The sequence below is a fragment of the Sciurus vulgaris genome, assembly GCF_902686455.1.
Source record: "Sciurus vulgaris genome assembly, chromosome: X".
NCBI lineage: Eukaryota > Metazoa > Chordata > Mammalia > Rodentia > Sciuridae > Sciurus > Sciurus vulgaris.
The window spans coordinates 96,184,197-96,210,762 of NC_136471.1; the positions used below are offsets into that span (position 1 = coordinate 96,184,197).

At 37.8% G+C, this 26,566-nt stretch overlaps 1 protein-coding gene across 4 annotated transcripts in view; it reads left to right on the forward strand.

Moving 5' to 3' along the window:
• Positions 1 to 330: 330 nt before the first annotated feature.
• ZNF41 (zinc finger protein 41) overlaps positions 331 to 26,566 on the forward strand; it is a 56,313-nt gene continuing 30,077 nt past the window's right edge. The window contains exons 1-3 of one of the 4 annotated variants that reach the window (XM_079123510.1): positions 333 to 688; positions 11,060 to 11,091; positions 23,181 to 23,433. In XM_079123510.1, coding sequence (XP_078979636.1) covers positions 23,356 to 23,433 — 78 coding nt within the window. In that variant the 5' untranslated portion in view covers positions 333 to 688; positions 11,060 to 11,091; positions 23,181 to 23,355. The other 3 variants (XM_079123511.1, XM_079123508.1, XM_079123509.1) reach the window with 3 other exon arrangements.

Below are 26,566 nucleotides of genomic sequence, written 5' to 3' on the forward strand. Positions count from 1 at the left end.
GACTTCCGCTTCCTGGCCTATGTTTGACACGTACGACCCCCCACCTCGCCCCCGCCCCGCCTCAGGCAACTGTACAGGTTCAGTGACAGCTGAGACGCCGGGCATTTCCTGCAACCTACGGCCCCTTCCGAGGCTGGAGTCATCTTCTTACAGAGACGCCACCAGGTGGGCTCGGAAGGGCGCCAAGGTCCGGTTACCCGGGAAGGGCTGCCTGGTTCCACAGAGAAGTGTGGCGGGGCGAGGGCGGGGGCGGGGGCTGGGGAGGGGCGGGTCAGCCTCCGGACCCGCCGAGGGGAGGGGAGGAGGTGGTGCCAGACGACGCTTAAAGGAGCCTAGGCTTCTGGTGTGTGTGGGGGACGACTCAAGGCCTTGGTACCCTGAGCGCTAAGGCAAAGTGCCGGGCTGCCAGAGTCTCTGAGGCAATTAACTCCTACAGGCTGCGGAGTAGGGAAGAGAAGCCCAGTGGTACAGTCCACAGTCTATCGCTTGGCCCCGACAAATTACACTGGGAAAACAGGGAGGGGAAGCTTGGCCTCTGCAGCCGAAATGACCAGTCTTCCAAGATGGCGGCTCCCGTAGAGGCAATCCCAAAGGGACAGCCATGTTCCTTGCTTGACAAAATCACTGAAGAAAATTGGAAAGCCCGCCTCTCCTCTGACACTCACGCACACTCACGCACTGATGCCGAGTAAGTGCACCAGGTGTAATTGTGGGCCAGCGACTGCTTCGAAGCTGACACTGAGCATGTGCAGTGCAAGTCCAGAAATTCAAGGGTCCCTCGAAAGAGTTTCAGGTCTTAAGACTGTAGGAGTGAGTTTAACAGGCAGATTGACGACCAGTTAACACTGAGATGAGATTATTATAAGGGTGTTATGACCTGGATTTCCTATCAATGATGGTACTCTGTAGGGTGAGTGATGGGGTTTCTCTGAAGCCCCTTATGGGGAGGTGCAGAGAGTGAGTGACTGGGGTTTGTGGCATGAGTGAAGGGAACCCTGGCGTGAGTGATGCAGGAGTCTCTATGGTAAATAATGGGATGTCTATGAGTGATGAGGAGTCCATAAGGAATCTCTGCAGATTGGTAGAGGTCATTGGGGTATGGAATTGGGTTTATTGGGTGGGTGGCTAAGGTTTCTGTGGGATAACGGAATGTGTATTTGGGACTACTTAATACGGGCCTATAGAATTAGATCCACAGCTTTTATTTATGTCTGAGTTAAGGTCGTTTCACAAACCTACTCTTGACTTTGATTTTCCTTGTGTATCTTTGCTTTCTTTGTTATTAATTTTTGCCCCTGTCTTCATTATTTTTCTTTGGGATTTTTCTTTGTTCTAATTTTTAAATTCCTAATTGGATGTTTACTCGTTACTATTTGATCATTTTCTTTTATAATTATAAGCATTGCATTTATGAATTTTTCTCTAAGAACACTTTAGCTACATGTCACAAGTTTCAGTGTGTAGCATTTCCACCATAGCTTACTTCTAGTGTTTTCTCAATTCTGTTTTGATTTCCTCTTTGATCCCTGTGTTATTTAGATATGAGATTTGAATTTCCCAAAACTGTCATTTTTGTCACTAGTTTCTAAATTGTAGCCAGAGACTGTCATTTGCATGGCCATTAGGTGCAGGAATGGATGTTTTTAAGTTCAAAGCATACCACTGAATCATTTTCCAAAACTTTCATAAAATTGGAATTCTCACCAGAAACATATGGAAGGGCTTACTCCAAGATCCTCTCTCACACTGAACAGTGTTGCTTTTTATTTTCCCAATTTTGAGAGGCAAAGACAAATGTACCTAGTTTGCTTTGATGTGCATTTTCCTGAAAACTGTTGTTTGAATATGTATTGAAATATGTTTAAAAATTTTTTTTCATATCTTTTGCTTTTCTTTCCCTAAAGTGATTTGTCTTATTAATTTGTGATATATTTATCTTCTGCCATTTATCATAACTATATTTCTTTATCTCTGTATCTTGATTTTTGAAAGGTGTACTTAGGTATAATTAGAAAAATGTTAAACTTGATCTGATTAGATAAATCTATCTTTTTCCTTTTCAGGTTCTTGTGTAATAGTTCTCCTCATGTCTTGCTTAAATAAATATATGGCCTAAAGTTACTTAAAATTTTTATTGTTATAATTTTTAAAGTTAAACTTTAACTGAAATTTATTCTGGTGTGTGGTAGGAAATGAGATCAGTTTGTATTTTTAATTTGGATAACGAGTTTGCCAGCACCAATCATTAAATGAATACTCTTTTCTAACTCAGTTAAATGTTACTTCTGTCACACGAATTCCCAAATGTATATTGCTTTCTTTTTTTTTCCTTTTTTTAAAAAATGGTACTGGGATCGAACCCAGGGATGCTCTCTACTCCTAAGCTACATCCCCAGGTCTTCTTTTTTTTTTTTTTTTTTTTGAGACAAGTTCTCACTAAATTTTCCAGGCTGGCCTCTAACTTATGATCCTCCTGCCTCAGCCTCCTGAGTCACTGGAATTACAGGCATACACCAACCTACTTAGCTATATTGTTTTATTTCTGAACTCTAATTTGTTCTCCTGACATATATATATTTACTCCTTTTTAAAAATTATATTGACTTTGGAAATAGTTTTGATGTCAAATAATGCTAGTGTTTCTCACTGTTCTTTTTTTGCTGTTTTATTTTGTTGTTGTTGTTGTTGGTACTGGGTTTTGAATCCAGGGGTGCTTTACCACTGAGCTACATCTCCAGCCCTTTTTATTTTTTATTTTGAAACAAGGTCTTGCTAAATTGCTTAGGGCCTGACTAAATTGCTGAAGCTGGCCTTGAACTTGCAATCCTCCTGCATCAGCCTCCCAAATCACTGGAATTATAGGTATGCACCACTACATCGAGCTTTTGTTGTTTTCCTTAATATCCTTGAGTAATTATTCTTCATAAAAATGTTAAAAATATTTCATTTAGTTTCAAAAATATTCATTAAAACTATAGCATTTTTAGTTTTAGGTCCAGGACCTTTTTTTTTTTTTTTTACTGTGAGTCAATAATTTTTTATTTTTTTATTAGAACATATCATAATTATACATAGTAATCTGGTTTATTCTGACAAAATTACACATGCAAGGACTTTGATTTCAAGCCCCATTCCCCTTTTCCCTCCCCTCCTCCCTCCCCCTATTCTTCTTCCTCTACTCCATTAAACTTCCTTTTTTTCTACATATACAGAAAGGTAAAATTCCCTTTGGTATCTTTATATGTGAATATAACATGATATTGTCAAATTCATTCCATTTATCTTTCCCTTTCCCATCTTTCCTCTGTCACTCTCATTCTCCTACTCCACTGTTCTTCCCTGTGTCTTTATGGTATATGATCCCCTCCCCAACAACCTTCTTTCAATTATTTTTCTTTAGCTTCCACATATGAGAGAAAACATTTGACCCTCATTATCTGAGTCTGGCTTATTGCACTAAGCATGATGTTCTACAGTTCCATCCATTTACCAGAAAATGCCATTATTTCATTCTTCTTTGTGACTAAGTAAAACTCCATTGGGTACATATACCACATTTTCTTAATCCATTCATCTGTTGCTGGGCATCTGGGTTTATTCTGTAATTTGGCTATTGTGAATTATCTGGCACCTTTTAAAAAGATGTATATTCTTAGATATTTTACCTTTGTTTTTGTCATCATTGTGGAGAGCATATTTTTTCTATTTCCATAGAAAGTCTGTTGACTTTTACAATTTTCTTATCCAATCTAATTATCAAATTCTTTTTTTCTTTTTTGCTGGGGTCCAGCCCTAACAGGGGTCGTAGTGGTTACAGGTGATGGAGTAGGTGTTGGCGAGGTGGAGAACAAAGCAACACAAACTCAAGGAATGGATGCTATGTTCTAAATTTTATTTTTCCCAGCCAGCTTTTTATACATTAAAAGGTTGACAGTTACACATGTTTTTCCAGAAGAGAAAAAGATCACAAGGAAAAATAACAAAAATATCTTTTATAATCATTACTAGACCAGGCAATGAAGTATTCTAATTATTTTTAGTAATTGCTTACTCGTGATAACCTATAACTAAACAATAAGACATATTAATATTGCTTAACTAATCATAAAGGTTAAAGCAAGTTCAGCAGGGTTGAGTAAATGTCAGTTGTGTGGCTACTGCTGTGGTTAATAAGTGCTAGACAGTTTAAGCTAACAATAATATGACATCATCTTCTACTGAGTGAACTTATCATTGAGGAACTTTTTCTTTGGGGGATAGGTGGCCAATAATATTTACAGCATTTAGCAAATCCTAATCTTTAAGAAATGGAATATCTTGTACTCTTGTATGTATACTTTCAAACCAGATTATAACATGTCCTGATTTTACATCTAAATATCCTGTGGGAGATAAAGGAGGGTCTAAATTCAGGGGCTTAAGAGGTATCCCTCTGTAAGGATGTCATGGCTTTCCATTAATTGAACAAGCATTGTCATAAGGTGTTTTAACTGTAGGAACTCTATTTTCTTTATTTCTTCTGTTCCTATTAATCGTTCCTGATGGGGTTGGAGTTATTCACTTACATACTTCATGTCATCTGAGAGTAGTCAACAGGGGATTGGCAGCTAGAATCTATTTTTGTATTTTCTTATAACGTTCTTGGTTAAGAAAAGTTTCATTACAAATGACTAAATCTGAAATCACTGTTCCATTAGAAGTCTGGTTTTTGTGTTTTAATCCTGGTTCTGTTAAGACCCCTGTTTTCAGGGAAAACACATAAAATATTAATAGTAAACCTACACATATTAAGCAAGCAAGGAAGGAAAGTCCGCAACCAAATTCCCAATACGATGAGACTTTGCAAACACCTTTATTACTCAGCGGAATCCTTGTCAAGCACTGAGGGGAATTGCAGGTGGCATAATACTTTTTCTGTTTTAGTTGTTGATGGACCTTTATATTATTCATTTATTTATATGTGGTGCTGAGAATCAAACCCAGTGCCTCCCACCTGTAAGGCAAGCAAAGTGCTTTACCACTGAGCCACAACCTCAGCCCTATCAAATTGTTATATGAGATGTAGTTGCTTTTTATACTGTCTTAATTTTCCTAGATAGCATATCACATCAAATTAAAAATGATACTCTTCCTTTCAAATATTTATTTTGATCATCTTGTCTTCCATTAACTGTGGCTTTCAGAACAATGTTGAGTAATACTTGATAGAGGGTATCACTATCTAGTCGCTAATGTTAGTGAAAAAACTTGAGCATTTCATTTTAAAAAACTATTTTTAGTTGTAGGTGGACACAATACCTTTATTTTAGTTATTTATTTTTATGCAGTGCTGAGGATCGAACTCAGTGCCTCACACGTGCCAGGCAAGCACTGTACCACTGAGCTATAGCCTCAGCCCACTTGAGCATTTTTATTTGAGAGTGAAAGGTGTTTGTTTATTTATTTATTCATTCATTCATTTAACAGATGTTTATTGAGTACTTACCTCATGCCAGATAACGAGTTTGCAACCATGCTTGGCCTCTTACTGACTAAATGATGTTTTTGCCCAAACAACTTTATTGATACCATTCACCTATCATCAAATTTGCCCATTTAAACCTACAGTTTTAGTATTTTCATAGAAATATGCAACCATCACCACAGTCTAATTTCAAAATAGTTTCTTTCCCCCCAAAGGATACATTGTATCCATTAGTATTCATTCCATATTTTCACCCCTAAAGCCCAGCCACAGACAACCATTAATTTACTTCCTGGCTCTGTAAGTTTTGTCTATTTTAGACATTTCATATAAATCAAATAATAATATATGTGGTCTTTTATGACTGTTCTTTCACTTAGCATATTGTTTTCAAGGTTCATCCATGTTATAGGATGTATCAGTACTTTATTCATTTTATTAATTTTTATTATAGTAAGAACACTTAAAATGAAATCTACTGAAATCTATCTTCTTGTAAAAATTTAAGTGCACTATACAATATTGTTAACTATAGGGACAATGTTGTACAGCAGGTCTTCAGAACTTATTCACCTTGTGTAACTGAATCTTTATACCCATTACTATTATTTGGATATGGTTTGAGTGTATTCCCCAAAGGTGCTGGAATCTTGTTCCTTGGTGTGGTGGTATTGAGATGGTGGAACCTTTAGGAAGTGGGGACTAGTGAAAGGTGGTTAGATCATTGGGAGAGTACTACCCTCAGAAAGAGTTAATGTAGTTCTTGAGGGACCTCAGTTCCCATAAGAACAAGTTGTTATGAAAGATCAAGCCTGCTCCCTGAATCCCTCTGGCTTCCTGTCTCACCCTGTGATCTCTTCTGCATGGACTCACACCATTGTGGTGCTATCTTCCATAACGCCCTCACCAGAGGCCAAACTGATGGAGCCAACTTGACCTTGAACTTTCAAGCCTCCAAAACTGTGAGCCGAATAAACCTTTTTTTAATGTTACCCAGACTTGGCTATTTTTTTTACTCACAACAGAAAATGGACTAAGACACCTGTTGAACAGCCACTCCCTATTTTTTCTTCCTTTGTGCTCCTGACAACCACCATTCTACTATCTGTTTTCATGAGTTTGACTATTTTAGAAGTACAGTCTCCCTTGGTATCTGGGAGATTGGTTCTAAGACCTCCTGAAGGTACCAACATCCTGAGATGCCCAAGTCCCTTATTGTTTTAGCCACCTTTTTCACTGCTGTGTCTAAAGGACCCAACTATAACAACTGCAGAGGAGAAAAGGTTTATTTAAGAGCTCCCGGTTTCAGAGGTCTTGGTCCACAAAAGGCCAGCTCCATTCCTCAGGGCTCAAGGTGAGGCAGAACATCATGGTGGAAGAGTATGGCAGAGGGAAGCAGCTCACATGGTGGTCAGGAAGCAGAGAGAAAGAGATTCTGCTCTCCAGATATAAAATATGTACCCCATAGCCATGCCCCCAATGAACCACTTCCTCCAGCCACACCTCACTTGCCTCCAGTTACCACTCACTTAATACCATCAGGGAGTAATTCACTGATTAGGTTAAGGCTATAACCCAGTCATTTCTCCTCCAAACCTTCTTGCATTGTCTCACACATGAGCTTTTGGGGGACACCTCACATCCAAACCATAACACTTATATAAATTGCATAGTATTTGCATATAATGTTCACAGTCCTCCTGTATAATCATCTCTAGCTTAAAATATCTAATACAATGTAAATGCTATTTAAAACTGTGATATACTGTATTGTTTAAAAATAATGACAAGAAAACAATTCTGTACGTGTTCAGAATTGTTTCTACTTTTTACCTGTTATGAATAATGCTGCTCTGAGCATTAGTGTACAAATTTTATGTAGACTTTTTTTTTGGATGGATACCCAGGAATGAAATTTTTGGTGTAGGGGAGTGAGACAGAATTTTACATCTTCTCTTCTAGGATTTCTTTTTGCCTATTCTTGAGAATTAAATTGACATTAGACAAGCAAGGGGAAAGCATACAGATTTACTAAATATAAGTTTTACAAGGTGCAGGAACTTTCATGAAGAAATGAAGATCTATGTGAGTGTAAAAATATATAACCAGGAATACCACTATTATATATAATTATAATGCACCAATTAAAAAATGAAGACATGGTCTGGAGATGTGACTCAATGATGGGGCACTTATCTAGCATGCAGAGACCTTGGGGTCAATCCCCAGCACTGAAAAAAAAACTCAAACAAGCAGAGTCAAAGTGTTTTATACTTTTATACTCTATTGGACAAAGAAAAAAATTGTAAAAAGTGATGAAATTATGTGGAGGCTTAAAACAATTATTTTAACAAAATCTACAGAATTCTCTGGGTCTCAACTTCTTGTCCTTGTTGATAACAATGTTGCTTTCCTTTGGGTAAATTCCTACTTTTTACATGGAAATTTTATCCCCTACTTTTTAAGAAACAGAATGAAGGTCAGAATTATCTTGCACCTGCTGTTTTTCAAGTGACTTTAATTCAAAATAATCAATATGATGGAGAGGTGTATATGTGTTACGTGTCTCTGTGTGTGTACGTGTGTGTGTATGTTTTCTGAACCTCTGAACCTGTATCAGCATGGGAGGCCAGAGTGGTATATTTTTAACTCTTTCACCAAATCACATGGCGCCTCTATGTTTAACATTTTGAAGAACTGCCAAACTATTTTCCAAAATAGCTGTTCCAGTTTGTGTCCTACCAGCAACATATGATGATTCCAATTTGTTGCATCCTAGTTAACACATGTTATTGTCTTTTTTATTCTTGTCATTCTGCTAGGTGTGAAATGATGTCTCCTTATGATTTGATTTGCATTTCCCTAATGACTATTGATGCTGAGCATCTTTTCCTATCTTAGGGCCATTTGTCTATTACCTTAAGAGAAATTTCTGTCCAAATCATTTGTTTGTTTTAAAATTGGGTTATTTGTATTATTGAGCTGTAAGTGTTCTTTAATATATTCTTGATACAAGTCCCTTATCACATATGCAATTTGTTTATATTTCCTGCTATTGTGTGAGTGTCCTATCACTTTTTTTGTCCGCAGTCTTCAGGATGCATATATGGTAGGCATGTACTTTACCACTGAGCTATATCCCCAGTCCTTTTCATTTTTTGTTTTGAGACAGAGTCTTGATAAATTGCCTCAAAATTATGATCCTCTTACCTCAGCCTTCCCAGTAGTGGGATTATAGGCGTATACCATCACACCCAGCTCTTTTCACTTTCTTGATGGTGTCTTTGTAGTTTTTATATGTTCCTATTTTAATTTGTATTTTTATTAGGAATGGCTTCTTAATTGTGTCAGAGACCTTTTAGATATTAATACCCTTATGGTTTGATCTCCTTAATTAATCATTTTATGATTTATATTGATAATGTAATGTGGATCTATCCTTGTCTTCCTGGAATAATTGTTCGGTTAAGGAAAATTTTTATAGTGAGTCTCAGTTGAATTTGAGTTAGTAATATTTTATTTAGAATTTTTGCCACCATAAGACAATTATTCATTGTTTTCTTGTTTTGTACCATATTTAACAATTGTTGGTATTAAGGTTATGCCAGCTTTTAATAGGAAATTGGGAAATTTTATCTTTATGTTAAAATGGCATAGACAAGACCAGGCACTCTGGTACATGACTGTAATCCCAGTGGCTCCAGAGTCTGAGGCAGGAGGATTGTGAGTTCAAAGCCAGCCTCAGCAACTTAGTGAGGCCCTAAGCAACTTAGTGAGACCCTGTCTCTAAATAAAATACAGAAAAGGGACTGGGGATGTGACTCGGTGGTTGAATGCCTCTGAGTTCAACCCCCAGTACCCCGCAAAATGGCATAGACATTATATTCTTTAAAGTTCAGCTATAAACACACTTAGAACTGTTTTTCTAATGGTAAATTTTAATAAATTGTTCTCTAGAACTGTTTTTTTAATGGTAAATTTTAATAAATTGTTCTCTAATTCTGATCTTTGTAAATTTTTACTTTTGGGGAAATAATGATGATAGTATGTTTGCTAGGGATTTTATATTTTCATGGTACTGTACATAATGTTTCATTAATTTATTTTGATACTTCCCTACCTATGGCAATCAATCCTTTTTCATTCCTAAAATTGCCATGAATGTAGATAGATATAAGTGAATGTGTGTATGTGTGTAGGTTTTTTTTTTTCTCTTTTATCTTCATCATACTTCCCATGAATATTTTGCTGTCTTTTCCTAATTTCTTAGGTATAATAGATTATTTAACTTTGACATTTCTTTTTAAATATTATAAACATTTCAAACTATCATATCCTTTAAATGTATCTTTAGCTATATCTCAGAATTTGATATGAGTTCTGTAATTTTGTTTTAAAATTTCATCTTCAATCCTGATGTGTTCATAGTTTCTTTCTCCTTTCTTTCTCTCTCTTTATTTCTTTCTTTCCAGTGCTGAAGGTTAAAACCAGACCTTGTGCATGCTAGGCAAGCACTTTACCTCTGATCTTTATTTTCAGCCCCATTTCTTAATTGAAAACTGGATTTGGTAGTTTGGTTATCTTTTATTGTATGTTTCCGATTTTACAGAGTTGTAGTCAATATAGTCTGCCAAAATTCTAATTTTTAAAAGTTATCAAGATTTTTTCTTTGAGTCCAAGTCACCTGTTTTTAAAATGCTTGTAAACTATACCATGAGTCAGAGAAGACTGTGAAGTTGTCCCTTGGTATCCATGAGGGATTGGTTCCAGGACCCCCTGTAGACACCAAAATTTGTGGATGCTAAGTGCCTTACATAAAATATATAAAGGTGCAGTGTTTGTGTATAATGTATACATATCCTCCAGTATACTTTCAGTCATCTTTAGATGACTTTTTTTTTTTTTTTGGTACTAGGGATTGAACTCAGGGGCACTTAACCACTGAACCACATCCCAGTCCTATTTTGTATTTTATTTAGAGGCAGGTTCTCACTGAGTTGCTTAGTGCCTCGCCGTTACTGAGGCTGGCTTATAACTTGCAATCCTCCTGCCTCAGCCTCCTGAGCTGCTGGGATTATAATCGTGAACCACTGCACCCGACTTTAGATGAGTTTTAATACCTGATACAATGGGAATGCTATGTAAATAGATATTATACTGGATTATACATGCTCAGTACAGACACAACCATTGTCGGCATAGCTATATAGTACATGTCAACAAGGTAGGATTTTCTTTCTTTTTACACTTACCGATTGCTTTTGTAATCCATATAACTCACCACTTCATTCATGTGGTTTCAGTACGGTGCTTAATACGCAAGAAATTCAAGTTTTACTTTTTGGTACTTTTTGGAATAAAAAAATGCTTTAAATCTACATTCGGTTGAATCTGGGATGCAGAGGCCACAGATATGTAGGAATAACTATATATTCATTAGGCACAATCAACTTATGTGTATTAAATCTAGTTTATTGATTATGTTTTTCAAATCCACTTTGGCTTTTTTGTCTACTGTTACATCATACTATAGAAAATATACAATAAAATTGCCTAATGTCATTATGACTTTTTAAAACTTTTTTGTTGTTGCAGTGCTGTGGATTGAACCTTGGGCCTTGTGCATGGTAGGCAAGTATCAAACTTTTTACTTTGAAATAATTATTAGATTGATAGGAAGTTTCAAACATAGTATAGAGAGATTATGTGAACCCTTCATCCAGTTTTCCCCAGTGGTTGCATTTTACAAAATCATATATAAAAATTTAGAATTTGACATTGTTACAAGTTATGTGCATAGTTCTATGTAATTTTGCTATGTGTGTAAATTTGCTTAATTACCCACCCAATCAAGATACAGCGACTATTACCCTTTTAGAGTCTACCCCCACACCATGTATAACCCCTACCAACAACCAGTTATTTGCTTTCTCTCTCCCTTTCTTTCCTTCCTTCCTTCCTTCCTTCCTTCCTTCCTTCCTTCCTTCCTTCCTTCCTTCCTTCCTTCCTTCCTTCCTTCCTTTCCTTTCCTTTCCTTTCCTTTCCCTCCCTTCCTTCTTTCCTTCCTTCCTTTCTTTTCTCTCCCCTCCCTCCCTCCTTCCCTTCCTCCTTTTCATTTTCTTTCTTTCTTTCTTTCTTTCTTTCTTTCTTTCTTTCTTTCTTTCTTTCTTTCTTTCTTTCTTTCCTTTTTCTTTTCTTTTCTTTTTTCTTTTCTTTTCTTTTTCTTTCTTTCTTTCTTGGAACCAGGGTTTGAACTCAGGGGTGCTTAACCACTGAGCCATGTCCCCAACCCTTTTTACTTTTTCTTTTTAGACAGGGTCTCAGTGAGTTTCTTTGTGCCTTGATAAATTGTTGAGGCTGGCTTTGAACTCATGATCCTCCTGCCTCAGTCTCCCAAGCTGCTGGAATTACAGATGTGTACCACCATGCCTGGCTATTTGTTTCCTGTCTTTAAAATTTTGTCATTTTGAGAATGTTATATAAATTAAACTATACAGTATATGACCTTCCAATATTGTTTTTTTCACCCAGCAGGAGGCCCTCAAAAACCATCCACATTGTAGCTATTAACAATAGTTCATTTTTTTATTGCTGAATAGTGTTTCATTTTACAGATATCTATAGTTTGTTTAACCATTCACCAATTCAGCTTCATTATGGTTATTTCCAGTTTGGGGCTGTTACAAATTATGTTGCTACAAATGATCCTGTATGGTTTTCTATGTATACATGAGATTTCATTTCTCTGGACTGAATGCCCAGACAATTGCTAGGTCATGTCGTAAATATTTTTCTTAAAGAAACTGCCAAACAATTTCCAGAGTGGCTGTACCATTTTGTATTCCTCCTGGCAATGTATGAGAGGTCTAGTTTCTTTGCATCCTCTCCAGCATTTGGTAAATACCAGCAGAGAAAAGAAAATGATATTTTGCAATTTAAAAGACACCAGTTCTAAACGTGTTTACAGCCTAACTTTATTTATTTATTTATTTATTTATTTAGGTACTGGACATTGAATCCAGGGTTACTCTAATACTGAGTTACATCCCTAGTCCTTTTATTTTTTATTTTGATACCAGATCTCACTTAATTGCCAAGATTGGCCTCAAATTTGGGATCATCCTGCCTCAGCCTCCTGATTCACTTGGATTATAGTCTTGTGCCACCCCGATTCCCAGCTATTATTTTTTTATTTTATTGTTTTGTGGTTTTGGGGATTGAATCCAGGGCCTCACACATGATCTACCACTGAGTTTCAACTTTACATAAGATAATGTTGCTGAGTGTGGTGGTGCACACCTGTAATCTCAGCCACTTGGGAGACTGAGGCAGTAGGATCACAAGTTTCAAGCCAGCCTCAGTAATTTAGTTAGGCTCTAAGCAACTTAGTGAGACCCTGTCTCTAAATAAAAAGTTAAAAGGGCTGGGGATGTGGCTCAGTGGAAAAGTGTCCCTGGGCTCCACCCCTAGTACCAAAAACAAATAAGTCCTTCTTGCAATATAGGAACATATAAGAAAGTATACACATTTTGCATGTTTATCTGATTTTGTTGTTTTTTTAGTACTGGGGATTGAACCTAGTGGAGCTTTGCCACTGAGCCACATCCCAAGTTCTTTTTATTTTTTATTTTGAGACAGGTTCTCACTAACTTGCTTACAGCCTCACTAAATTGCTGAGGCTGGCCTTGAACTTGTGATACATCTGCCCCAGCCTCCTGAGTTGCAGGGATTACAGGAGTGTGTCACTACGCCTGGGTAGCCTATGATTTTCTAACAAACTGAACAAACCTGAATAGACACCACCTACAGGAAGAAATGTCCATAGTAACTCTCAAGAAGTCCCCTTATGTTCCTTTCCAGCGTTCTCTTAAGAGGTACCAATGTCCTGATTTCTGTCAGCATATATTAATTATTTTGTTTTTGAAATTTATATAAATGTAATTACACAGCAGTGCTTCATTACTCTTTTGGATATGATTTATTTGGCTCAACATAATGTTCATGAGATGAGATTCATGTATGCTGTGTATAGCAATTTGTTCTTTCTCATTGCTGTATAGTACTCCTTTGTATAATTACATTATACACTGCATATGACATTTTGATCAATAATGGACTGCATATATGACAATGTATACCATATAGCCTAGGTTTGTATTAGGCTATACCATGTAGATTTTGGTAAGTACACTTTTTTTGGTACCAGGAATTGAATCCAGGGGCACTTACCACTGAGCAACATCCCCAGTCTTTTTTTTATTTTTTTATTTTGAGACAGGGTCTTGCTAAGTTGCTTAGGGCCTCACTAAGTTGCTGAGGCTAGCCGTGAACTTATGATCCTCCTGTCTCAGCCCCCCTGAGCCACTGGGATTGCAGGCATTTGCCATCATGCCTGGCTTTAAGCACACTCTTATAATATTACAACAGCATAATCAGCTAACACATGTCTCTCAGAATGTATTTCCATTGTTAAGTGATGCAAGACTGTATAGTACAGGTTGGTATTTGCATAATTTTCTTTTTAATTTTTTTAAATTTATTTTTATTGTAAACAAATGGGATACATGTTGTTTCTGTTTGTACATGGAGTAACAGCATACCATTTGCATAATCATACATTTACATAGGGTAATGATGTTTGATTCATTCCATTATTTTTTCCTTCCCCCCCACCCCTCCCACCTCTCTTTTCCCTCTATACAGTCCCTCCTTCCTCCATTCTTGCCCCCCACCCACCCCCCATTATGTGTCATCATCCCCTTATCAGTGAGATCATTCGTCTTTTGGATTTTTGTGATTGGCTTATCTCACTTAGCATGATAGTCTCCAATTTCATCCATTTGCCTGCAAATGCCATAATTTTATTATTCTTCATAGCTGAGTAATACTCCATTGTATATATATACCACAGTTTCAATATAATTTTCATATTTAAATAAAACTACTATGAATATTTTTGTACTTCTCTTTTGGTAAACATGTTTGCATTTTGGGGGGTATATACCTAGGAGGTTGGGTCATAAGATACTGCATGTGTGTAGCATTATAGATACTACTAATTTTCCAAAGTATTTTGTATTATTTTATGCTCCTAACAAACAATTTACGAGTTTGAGTTGCTGTGCATCCTTGCCAGCTCTTGGTTATTTCCTATCTTTTTCATTTTAGCATTTCTGGAGGATATGGAAGATCATCTTATTGTAGTATAATTTCTATTTCCTTGCTAACTAATGAAGTTGTTTTCATAAGCTTATTTGCCAGCTGGATCTTCTTTGGGAAGTGTCTGTTCCTTTTGCTCTTACTCTTACTGATTTCTAGAAGTTCTTAATATATTTAAAAATTTAACCATTTTCAGATACACATATTGCAATTATCTTCTCACACTATGGAATGTGCCTTCTTAATTTTGCTGATGAACAGAAGTCCTTAATTTTAATGTAGTCCAATTTAACACTCATTTTGGGTGTTTGTGTGGTACCAGGAATTGAGCCCAGTGGCTCTTTATCTTTACCACTGAGCCACATCCCCATCCTTTTTTATTTCTTATTTTGAGACAGGGTCTTGCTGAATTGCTGAGGATGGCCTCAGACTTGGCAATCCTCCTGCTTCAACCTCCCAACTTCCTAGGATTATAGGTGTGCACTGTCATGCCTGGCTTCCAATTTAATAATCTTTTACTCTCCCAGATATAAAGACTTAATATGAAGCACAATAATGAAGACAGTATAATACTCATTCAAGTACAGAAAAAGAGATCAATGGAAATACAGAGTTTAGGAATGGACCCCCCCCACACACACACATATGTGATAACCAGTAGGCACTGCAGAGCAATGAAGAAAAGATGGTCTTTTCACTAAGTGGTGCTGGACCATCTTGCTATCTTCATAAAAGAAATTAATTTTGACCCTAACCCACACCACACATATCAAAATCCTTCCCAGATGGACAGTAGATTGAAATGTGGAAGTTTAGACAATACAGTTTTTAGAAGAAAATAAGCATTTTATGACCCTGAGGTAGGCAAAGATTTCCAATGAAGAAATGAGTACCAAATATAAAAGAAAGAATGATAAATAATATTATAATTCTGCCCAATACTTTGTTTCACCTCTTTGTCATTTTGTTTTAGATGTGTGGCAACTGTACTTTGTTGTGTTTTAAATTTTTCTTTTTTATATATTTATGTTATTAATACATATTTTACATATTAATGAGGTTCAGTGTCATATTTCCATACACACATACAATGTCCATTGATCATATTCAACAACCCTTCTTCCATGCCCCGCCCCCAAGCTTTCCAGTCCTTAGTAATACTCTTCTACTTTCAGGTCAACTCTTTTTAGTTTCCACAAATGAGAGAGAACATGAGGTGCTTGTCTGTCCTGACTTACTTCACTTAATATAATGTCCTTTAGTTACATTCATTTTGCTGCAAATGAAAGTATTTCATTCCTGTATTGCTGAATAATACTCCATTGTGTATGTATACCACATTTTCTGTATTCATTCATCTTTTGGTGGGCACCCTGATTCTATATCTTAGCTATTGTGAATAGTCACAATAAATATGGGTGTGCAGACATTTCTTTGGTATGCTGACTTCATTTCCTTTGGATATATATCCAGGAGTGGGATAGCTATATCATATGGTAGTTCTATATTTAGTTTTTTGAGGAACTTCCATGCTGTTCTCCATAGTGGCTGTACTACTTTACATTCCACTAACAGTGTGTAACACTTCCTTTTTCTCCATACACTCCCCAGCATTTGTTACTTTTTAAAAAAACTAATGGCCATTCTAACTGGAGTCAAGAGAGTAGTATCTCATTGTAATTTTTATTTTCATTTCCCTGATGGCTAATAATATTGAGCATCTTTTCATATATTTATTGGCCATTTGTATTTCTTCTTTTAAGCGGTGTAAATTCAGATCATTTGCCCATTTTAATTGGGTTATTTATTTTTTATTGTTAAGGTTTTTAGTTCTTTATATATTCTGGCTGTTAGCCCACTGTCAGCTGAATAGCTGGCAGATATTTTCTCCCATTCTATAGGTTGTCTGTTCACTCTTTTGATTGTTTGCTTTGCTGTGCAGAAGCTTCATTTTGATATAATCCCATTTGTCAGTTTTTCCTTTTGGGGTGCTTCTCAGAAAGTCATTGCTTGTATCCATGTCTTGAAGTGTTTCCCATGTGTTTTCTTCTAGTAGTTTCAGAGTGTTTAAAACTCCAGTTCCATAGTCTTTATTTTTTGTAGCAGAATTCACCTCGTTCAATTTAATTGAATTCTAATATTTATTTTATGCCTCCTATGTTTATTATTCATATTACTTGGTTGAAATTTCTTCTTCCCCTTTTCCTGCCTTTTTGGTTTGCTCATTTTTAAAAAAATTATTTGTAGTTGTAATATGAGCAGAATACCTTTGTTTTATTTGTATATTTTTATGTGGTGCTGAGAATTGAAACTCAGTGCCTCACTGCATGCTAGGCAAACTCTCTGCCACTGAGCTACAGCCTCAGACCTGCTCGTGTTTTTCTTAATCTGCCTCCTGATTCCCATTATTTCAAAATTTTAGTAGTTTGGAATTTTGATTACTTTTGTCAGTTCTGCTAGTAGTTATGTTCACCTTCCTTACAACAGTGATTGTCTATATTTTGTACATCACTAGATCTGTATTACATCATAGCAATACCTGCCCATAGAGATGCATAACTTGCCCTCCCCTCTACATTTGCATATTTTATTATATAAATTTAAGAATGTACAACACGATGCTTTAACATACATATCCAACTGAAATGATTACTATGGGTAAGCAATTTTGCATACCAGTCACCTTCCATGGTTACCCATGTGTATGTGTACATGCATGGTAAAAGCACCTAAAATCTACTCATTTTGTAAATTTTCAATATATAATATAGTATTATTAACAATAGTCCTCCTGTACATTAGATCTCTAGGACTTATTTATCAAATGTAACCATAATTTTGTACCCTTTGACCTACATCTCCCCATTTCCTTCTCCTTCATGTCCCCAGTCTCTACATAGCAAAAAAAAAAAAAAAAAAAACAATGAAAAGGCAGCCTATGAATTGGGAAAAATATTTTTGAGCCCTATATTCAATAAGGGATTAATATGCAGAATATATAGGGAACTCACAAAACTCAGTAGCAAAAACCCAAATAACCTCATTTTAAAAGGTGCAAAGAAGTAAAAAAAGGCCAATAGGGAGAGGTGAGGTCCTACGTAGAGAGAAGACAGTGGATGCAGGCCTGCAGGGCTAAAGTGGAGGGAGGGCCAGCAGGTGAGTCTGGGATCCCTTATCCAATCAGAGGGCTGGGGTGGGGCCTGCTACCGGAATTGCAAGCACCTGGTTCTGCACAGGAACAGCAACCTGATCCTGAGTGAGCAAGGTGTGAACTCAGAGACCACCGCCTTACACTAGCCTTAATCTTCAGTCTTTCATTTAGTCAAGATTGAAAGCACCCAGAAACCACTTCGGACGCAGGAACTCACGCAAGAGATTTTATTAAGCAGACAGGCAGAGTGTCTCCCTATAGGGTGAGAGAGAGAGAGAGAGTGAAAGCCAGGAGGAGAGAGAAAATGGCCGGGGAGCTATTCTTAAGTAGTGGAATTTTGGGGGCTAATAACAACGGACCAGTGACTGGCGAGAAGGTTCGGGTGCTAACAATCTGGGCCAGTTACTGGCTAGGAAGTTCCGGGCTAACAATCTGGGTTGTAAAGTGGTGTGGGGGAGCAGAATAATGGGCAGCAAAATAGCAGATCTGATGCCAACAAAGATGAGTGATAAACTAGACTTGTCTGAAGTAGAAAGGTCTGACAAATCAAAACTGAAGGAAAGATACTCTTCCCTCAAAAGAAAGTATCCAACAGAAAAAAGAGCGTGTTCAAACATCATAAAATAGGAATTTTCTCCCAAGAACAAATTTCAACATTGCCAGAGAGCTTTGATTCTATGCTTGTTGTTGTTTGTTTGTTTGTTTTGTTTTTTTTTTGTAAACCTGTGTTTGTAGAAATTTTAGGCACCTTATGACTTCTCACCTGTACTCACTGGCTTAGAGGTTAACAGTAGTCAATGTTCCATTAAATTTATTTCTAAACTTTTCATTGATACATAAATAAATTACAAATGACAGAAACTGTCAGTAATTTCACCATTGATGACCTTTGTGTGTGTAGTCCTTTCATCCCCTACAAGGCAAGCGAATTTTAACTTAGAATATGTGCCTTCATTGCTTTTTTGCTTTTTTTCTTTTGGCACCAGGGATAGAACTCAGGGGTACTGAACCACTGAGCCATATCCCAACGCTATTTTGTATTTTATTTAGAGGCAGGGTCTCACTGAGTTGCTTACAACTGGCTTTGGCTGAGACTGGCTTTGAACTCATGATCTGCCCCAGTTGCTGGGATTACAAGCTAGCACTACCATGCCTGGCTCCATTGCTTATTAATCTTCATGAAGTTTCATGTCTTTGCAGCTTCTCATGGTTTATTTTCATTTCTAATGTATCAATAAAATAATGAATATCACTGTTTTTTAAAAAAGGTCAGTAGGTATATGCAAAGGTACTCAACATCACTCATCAACATCATCAGGAAAATACAAACCAAAACTACAGTGAAGCTGGGCATGGTGATGCATGACTGTAATCCCAGTGGCTCAGGAGGCTGAGGAAGGAGGATCAACAGATTCAGAGAAGCATTTTATTCATTTGCGGAGTCGGGCACCATAGGGGCTCATTTTCTGGATGTGAAAATGGTCGTGGGTTACAGAGGGGATTTTAGTTTTATAGGGCACAATGAAGGTGGTTTAATCATTGGAAACTGTGAATGTGCCATTCGGACAGACAGGGGCTAACTGTTCAGGTTAAAACTTTAACTTAGGAAGGCAGTTGTTTAAAAGTTGAAACTCATTATTACCTGGAGGTATCCTGAGGGATGAGTACTCGAATCTTGCCCATTGCTTTTCTCCTTCCTCTAGGATTCATTGTTTCCCAGAGTTTTGCTATTTAGTGTGCCTCCAGTAGGATTAATTTGCAATGGAGAAGGACAGAGTCCAGAGTCCAGCATTCAGTATCTGCCCCCTTCTTTCAGGGCCTATTGTTTTGGGGAAAGGATTTACTGGGAGAGGTTAGTGCTTGGCTAACTTCCCCTCCCTCCTCCCAAGCTGTACCATCTTTCAGTTTTTCTTCAGGGGCTGTCTTATAGGAATATTATTTTCCATACCCTTCAGCAAGTTCAAAGCCAACCTCAACAACGTAGCAAGGCCCTAAGCAACTCAGTGAGACCCTTTCTCTAAATAAAAAATAAAAAAGGGCTGGGGATGTGATTCAATGGTTAAGGTCCCTGGGTTCAATCCCCAGTACCAAAACAATCAAACAAAAAAACCTACAATGAGCTATCACCTCACACCTATTAGGGCTATTATCAAAAAGACAAGAGATTAAGTGTTAGTGAATATGTATGAAGGAAAGGGAACACTTGTACATGTTAGTGAGAATGTAATTTGGCACAGACATTATGGAAAACATAATGTGGAGGGACCTCAATAAATTAAAAATAACACAACTGTATGACCTAGCAATCTCTCTTCTGGGTATACATACAAAAGAGATGACTCAGAGTTTGAAGAGATAACTGTACTTCCATGTTGTTTGTAGTACTTTTCACAATAGCCAAGACCTGGATTCAACCTAAGTGTCTGTCAATAGATGAATGGATGAAATAGTGGATTATGCATATAAAATACACACATAAAATGAAATAATATTACTCAGTGTTTAAAAAGAAAGAGTTATTGCTGTTTGCAACAGCATGAATGAACATTAATTCTGGACATTATGTTCCTACAGGACATTATGCTAAGTTTAATATCCCAGGGTATTTAAAAATTTCCACTCAGTGATAGCAATACTTTTATTTATTCTAAATGCTCAATTACAAAATATCTGCTCCACCAAGCAAGCCAGGTGACTTTTAAGCATAGTCAAGTTGAAGAGGCCCACTGATGAAGGTCCAGGAAGCCTATATGAGCCTTTCTAGAATATGATAACAGAGTGCTATGGAAAGAGGGCTGTGAGGACTTTGTTGCCTCTCTAGTCGAACTAGTGGGTAACCTTAAATTAATCTCCCTGCCACAGGATTTGCAGAGGATGAAGGGCTATGTGAAGAGGTCATTGTAAGCAATGGCTCCAAATATTAGAATCACATGGGTAATTTTAAAAGTTGCCTTGGCCATACCCCAGACCATTATCTAAAGCCCTCAAGCCAGGCCTGGTGGTACATACACAGCTACCTGGGAGACTAAGGCAGGAGGCTTGCTTAAGCCCAGGAGTTCAGTAGTAGAGTACTTGCTGAGCATGCACAAGGCCCTGGGTTCAATGCTCAGCACTGCAAAAATAAATAAATACTCAATTGCCTCATCTTTATTCAGATATTAGTATATGTCAATTTCAAGTCATTTTTCAAAATACTTTCCTTCTATTTTGAACTTTCTGTTACTATTCTGCTTATAATTAGACTATTCCCTTGAACATTCTGAGGTGGGAATAATTGTCATATTATGCAGTAATGCTTTTATGTCTAAAATCATGTTTTTTCTGCTCTGACAGAAGAATGATATCTAGCCAGAGTGAGTTTCACATTCTTGGATCTCAGTTCTCAATAATTTGTACATGTTTTCTTCTAATATGGCTTCTAGTGTTGCAAATAAGAGTCTAGTACCTTTGTAATTTCTTTTTGCTACAAATAACATGCTGTTTCTGTCTGGAAGTGTTTTAAGTGTTTCATTTCAATTCAACATCAATCCAGGTTTGGGGTTGGATGTTTGGGTTCTTCTGGGAGTTAAAGTTTGGGGGGATTTCTGTGGGGGAGGATAAAAGAGTTAGGATCCAACAGAATTGGATAATCCAGGGCCTATATCTGCCATTCATATGGGGGTAGTAAATGACAACTGGGAAGAATCCTAGAAGGGAAATAATTGAGACATACATGAGTAAGTGATTGGGACCTCTGTAGAAATTCTTGAGATTGAATAAGAATTGGAGATCTAAGTATCTAAAGTCATTAATTCAGTCCATGAGTTTATTGATTGGGGCACTAAGGAGATCATCAAGGAATTAAAAGTCTTTGGGAGTGCCAGGCACGGTGGCACACACCTGTAATCCCGGCAGCTCAGGAGACTGAGGCAGGAGGATTGAGAGTTCAAAGCCAGCCTCAGCAGAAGTGAGGTGCTAAGCAACTCAGTGAGACCTTGTCTCTAAATCAAATACAAAATAAGGCTGGGGATGTGGCTTGTGGTTGAGTGCCCCTGAGTTCAATCCCTGGTACCCACCCCAAAAACAAGTTTTGGGGAGTAATTTTGGGGTAGAACAATAGAAGTCATGAATTGGGTCCTGTGCACATTGGTTATTGCAGGACTGTGTGAGTTGGTATGTGATAGACTGGAAGATCTACGGAGGCTTTTATGAAGATCACTGATTATATATGTGGGCTGTGAATTATGAGGTCCTATTAGAGGCCAGCTTTGACCCCAGAGGTTCAATTGATTCATAGAGTAGATCAATGTTAATTTTGTATTGAGGATGTATTGCCTACGTTGGTGATTATTTAGGGGCCTGTGGACACCAATTGATGGCATCATTCATGATAGTTTTTGTTGAACAGTTTGGGCTGATGTTTTAGCAACCTGTATAGACCTGCTCTTTTTCAGAGCCCAGATGGGAATGGTGAGGGAGGAGTGTGAGTTTAAGTCTGCATCTTTGACAAAAGACAGTGGGCTATGTAAGTTGCCCAAAACATATACTGAATTATAATAACCTCAGTTTATGTACTTGTGACATGGTCACCTCTCAGCCAGAACACTTTGAAGGAAACTGGAAACAGAAATGTTATTGTGACTACCACATATAGAATACCACATGGCTCAGTAGTTTTTAAAAGGCACTTTGGAGCCAAGTGCAGTGGCACAAGCCTATAATCCCAGTGACTCTGGAGGCTGAGGCAGGAAGATCACAAATTCAAGGCCAGCCTCAGCAACTTATTGAGACCCTGTCTCAAAATAAAAGGGACTGGGGAGCTATCTCAGGGTAAAGTACCCCTGGCTTCAATCCCCATTACTACCAAAAGAAAAGGTACTTTGGAACCAGGCATACCTGGGCTTAAATCCCTGTCTTCCCCTTCAACCTGGGTGATTTGAGGGGAGAATTTCTTTACATATATGAATAGCTCTATCAGATAGCAAATGGGAATAATAATAAAAGTAATGCCTAGCTCTCAAGATGAATGTGAAATTTGGTAGTCAACAAAACATGACTTGTACCTTATAATAATAGCAACATTTAATAATAATCGAATGTATTCCGGGGCTGGGTAGGTCTAAGTGCTTCAGAGGCATCATTTCATTTAACTCTAACAACCTAACAGATAGGTATTTTCATCTTGTTTTAAGACAAACTCAACTTAGAATGACTATAGAATGTAGAAAAGCTGTAAATCCAACACCCATTCATCTTACACCAAATCTTGTGAATCTTTCCTACATCCCATGCTATCATTAGGTGGGTGTTGGTTCTACTCAACTTTTCCCTTCTGAAACATCCAGCACAGTGAGCTGCCCCTTGGTGCCTACAGGAAGCATTTGTGGGTGACCGTGGAGTGGCTAACTATGAGTACTGTCTTTCCAGCTTTCCTGGAGCCACCACAGAGTCCCAGGACCAGAACGCTTAGTGGGGACTGCAGGATCTTCCTTCCAACCAGGCTCACCTGTGCCAGCAGCTCAGGGTGGACCCACAGATGTCAGTCCAGCTTCAACTTCCTGGGATGGGTCAAATCATCAGCAGGAGAGCCTAAGGGTCCAGCATGAACATGACAGCCAATGGAGAGTCTTTCCAATCGTCCCTGGCCCTGGCTGCAGAGGAACATGGCAGCTCGCTTGAGGTGAGGAGGGAGAGGACCCCAAGGGTAGGAATTCCTTGAGTGAGGAAATACCCCTTCTCTGTCCCCAGGGCCTCAGGGAAGAGACAGGTGAGTCACAGGAAGTCACAGATTCCATACTTGCTTCCCCATAGAAAAATCTAGATTCTCCTGCTAAGAGTAAGTATCACATGGCTGAAGTCACCACATCCAGATCCCTGTGGGTTTCAGTGGAAAAGGTAATGTGGCTGATGGAGAAAGGGATATAGATGGTCCAGTCCCATAGCCTGGAGGAGAAGAACAGGAAACTCCTGCAGGCTGTCTAAGGCTGAGGTCTGGGTGGGAGCAGCCACCAGCCATGGCCAAGGAAATGCAACCCCTAACCCAGTACAGCCCTTTCCTCTACATGGGTTCTTTACAGATGTTCCACTAATCCCCCCTGTCCCACTGGCTTCTGAGGAGCTGCTGATTTCTCTATCCTGATTTAGGTGCCAAAAATCTTTTTTCTTGAAACTTTAGAGACTGGCAGGGTAATAAGGCCACCACAGTCTCTAGGGCCCTTCCAACTCTTCCTTCTCCTTTCAGATATAAGTAAAATGGCTTGAGTAGGTTCAAGATTAGCCCAGGCCTCTCAAGGTGGCAGTGACAGCACTGGCCTATAGCCAGGTCCTCTGAATGTTTACCCACCCCCCTCACAGCACTGCAGCAGAGACCAAGTTTCACATTTGGATTCCCATTAAGATTGTGTAAACAGGAGACCCTGCCCATAGCTCCCTCCTTTCAGACCGTCCTGTGAATGTCACCTAGAGAAAGAGATTGCTGCCACAGGGACTCATGGTCATGTGGTCATTGGGATAATACTAAACTTAAAAAATAATTTTGGTTTATGTCTTTTCATTATTTCATAATAAAATTGTAGAAAATACAGGTTAACAAATAGAATAGAAAATTCCTTGTAATTCCAGCATAAAAAATGGAATCATACTATTAAGTTATCTTTTTTTGTGCTGGGAATTAAACCCAAGGTCTTGTGCATGCCAGGAAAGTATTCTACCACTGAGCTATATGCCAAGCCCCATGGTTACCTCCTTTTTAACTCATCAGTTTAAAGTTTCTAGGCAGTAAATTTTTCTTTAATACATATGTGATGTCCAACATTTTTTAATTTTTAATTTTTATTTTTAATTGACAAATAATAACTGTATATATTTTGATATATCTGTGCATAGCACATTAAGGAATGATTGAATCAAGCTGATTAATATCTATAACCTCACATACTTACCTTTTTAAAAAATTTCAAATCTGCTCTTTCAGCAATTTTGAAATATGGCAGTCCCTTCTTATTTTTTCCAGTGATGGGGATTGAACCTAGTGGTGTTTACCACTGCGTTATGTCCCCAACCTCTTTAAAATTTTAATTTTGAAACAGGGTCTTATTAAGTTGCTCTGGCCTTGAACTTGCAATCCTCCTGCCTCAACTTCCCAAGTTACTGAGATTACAAGGCTGCGCTATCATGCCTGCCTCCTCTTATTCTTGAGAGATTTGTTCCAAGACCCCTACTACATGCATGAAATTTCAGATAGTACCAAATACTATATATACAGTCATACACCACATAATGACACTTCATTTGACAATTGACCACAAATACAATAGTGATCTCACACGACTATATTGCCTAGTGGTATCATAACCATCTTAGTTTTGTAAGTACACTCTAATATTTGCACAGTGGCAAAATTGCCTAATGATGTATTTGTCAGAATTTGTCACCATCATTAAGCAACACATGATTGTACTGTTTTTTCCATACATACCTATGATAAAATTTAACTTGTAAATTATAAACAATAAGAGAATAGTAACAAAAAACTAATAATAAAACAACAATATACTTGTAATAAAAGTATGTGACTGTGGGCTCTGTCTCAAAATATGGAATTTTCCATTTAAAATTTTTTTTGGTACTGGGATTGAACCCAGAGGCACTTTTCCACTGAGCCACATCCCCAGCCCTTTTTATTTTTTATTGTGAGATAGGGTCTTACTAAGTTACTTAGGGCCTTGTTAAGTTGTTGAGGCTGTCTTGAACTTGTAATCCTCCTGCTTCAGCCTCCTCCTGAGTCACTGGGATTACAGACATGCACCACTGCATCTGGTCATTTAATGTTTTGGGACAGTAGTTGACCATGAGTATCTGAAACCATGAGAAATGAAACAATGGATAATGGGGGGACTACTATATGCATTATGTTATTAACTATAGTCACTGTGCTATGCAGTAGATCTCAAAAATTTATTCCTTTTATCTAACAAAAACTTTGTATGCTTTGACTGACATCTCCCCATCCTCTTCACAGTCCACTATTAATATGTATTTAGGGTAGTTTAGGCTTTCTAATGTGATTAAAACTGCTATGGTAAAAGTTTTGCATTTATATCTTTTTAGCTCAAGTCACTGAAGTTATATTTTTGAGTGAAAGATATAGAAGCATTAGTTGGTAAGTGTATGAATGTTGATAGTGGTATACTTCCACCTTGTCTAAGCTCTGATTACTCATAATAGTCAATGGCACACTGATTGGGACTACCACAATGTGGTTCTCCCTAGTCCTGCAGATGGCCTGTTGTCCAGCCAATATGTTGGGCTGTCTGGATGAATGATTTGGGCTCTGCAAGGCACATTCTCCATTCACCCCTTTTCTTTCCCAACCACAGATTTCTGGCCTTTCTTGAGAAGAAATGGAAATCATCAGGTCTTTGATGAATGCTAGTTGTTCACTTATTCATTAGATTCTTGGTTTGTTTTTTTTTTTCCATTAGATATCAAGGAGCAGGCAATAGGTGGAAATACCAAGGAACCAATAAAAATGTCCTCAGGGTTGAGGAGTAACCCGTTGGACCAAGAAATGGTGGCTGAAACTGGAGATCAAGGAGAAGAGCCAGGAAGAAAAATAGGGCTGAGGGGATAGCCATAGGGAATAGAAAGGCTGAGAAGGAAGAAGGAACAGCTGGAGGGACCATGGAGCACTTACTGGAGTTAGAGAATACCCCATGGTTCCAGGGAACAAATGGAGGCATAGTGGAACAAACAGATATAGTGGGACAGAGAGACTATGAAAGAGTCATCAAGACCAGAGAAGTAGTCATTGT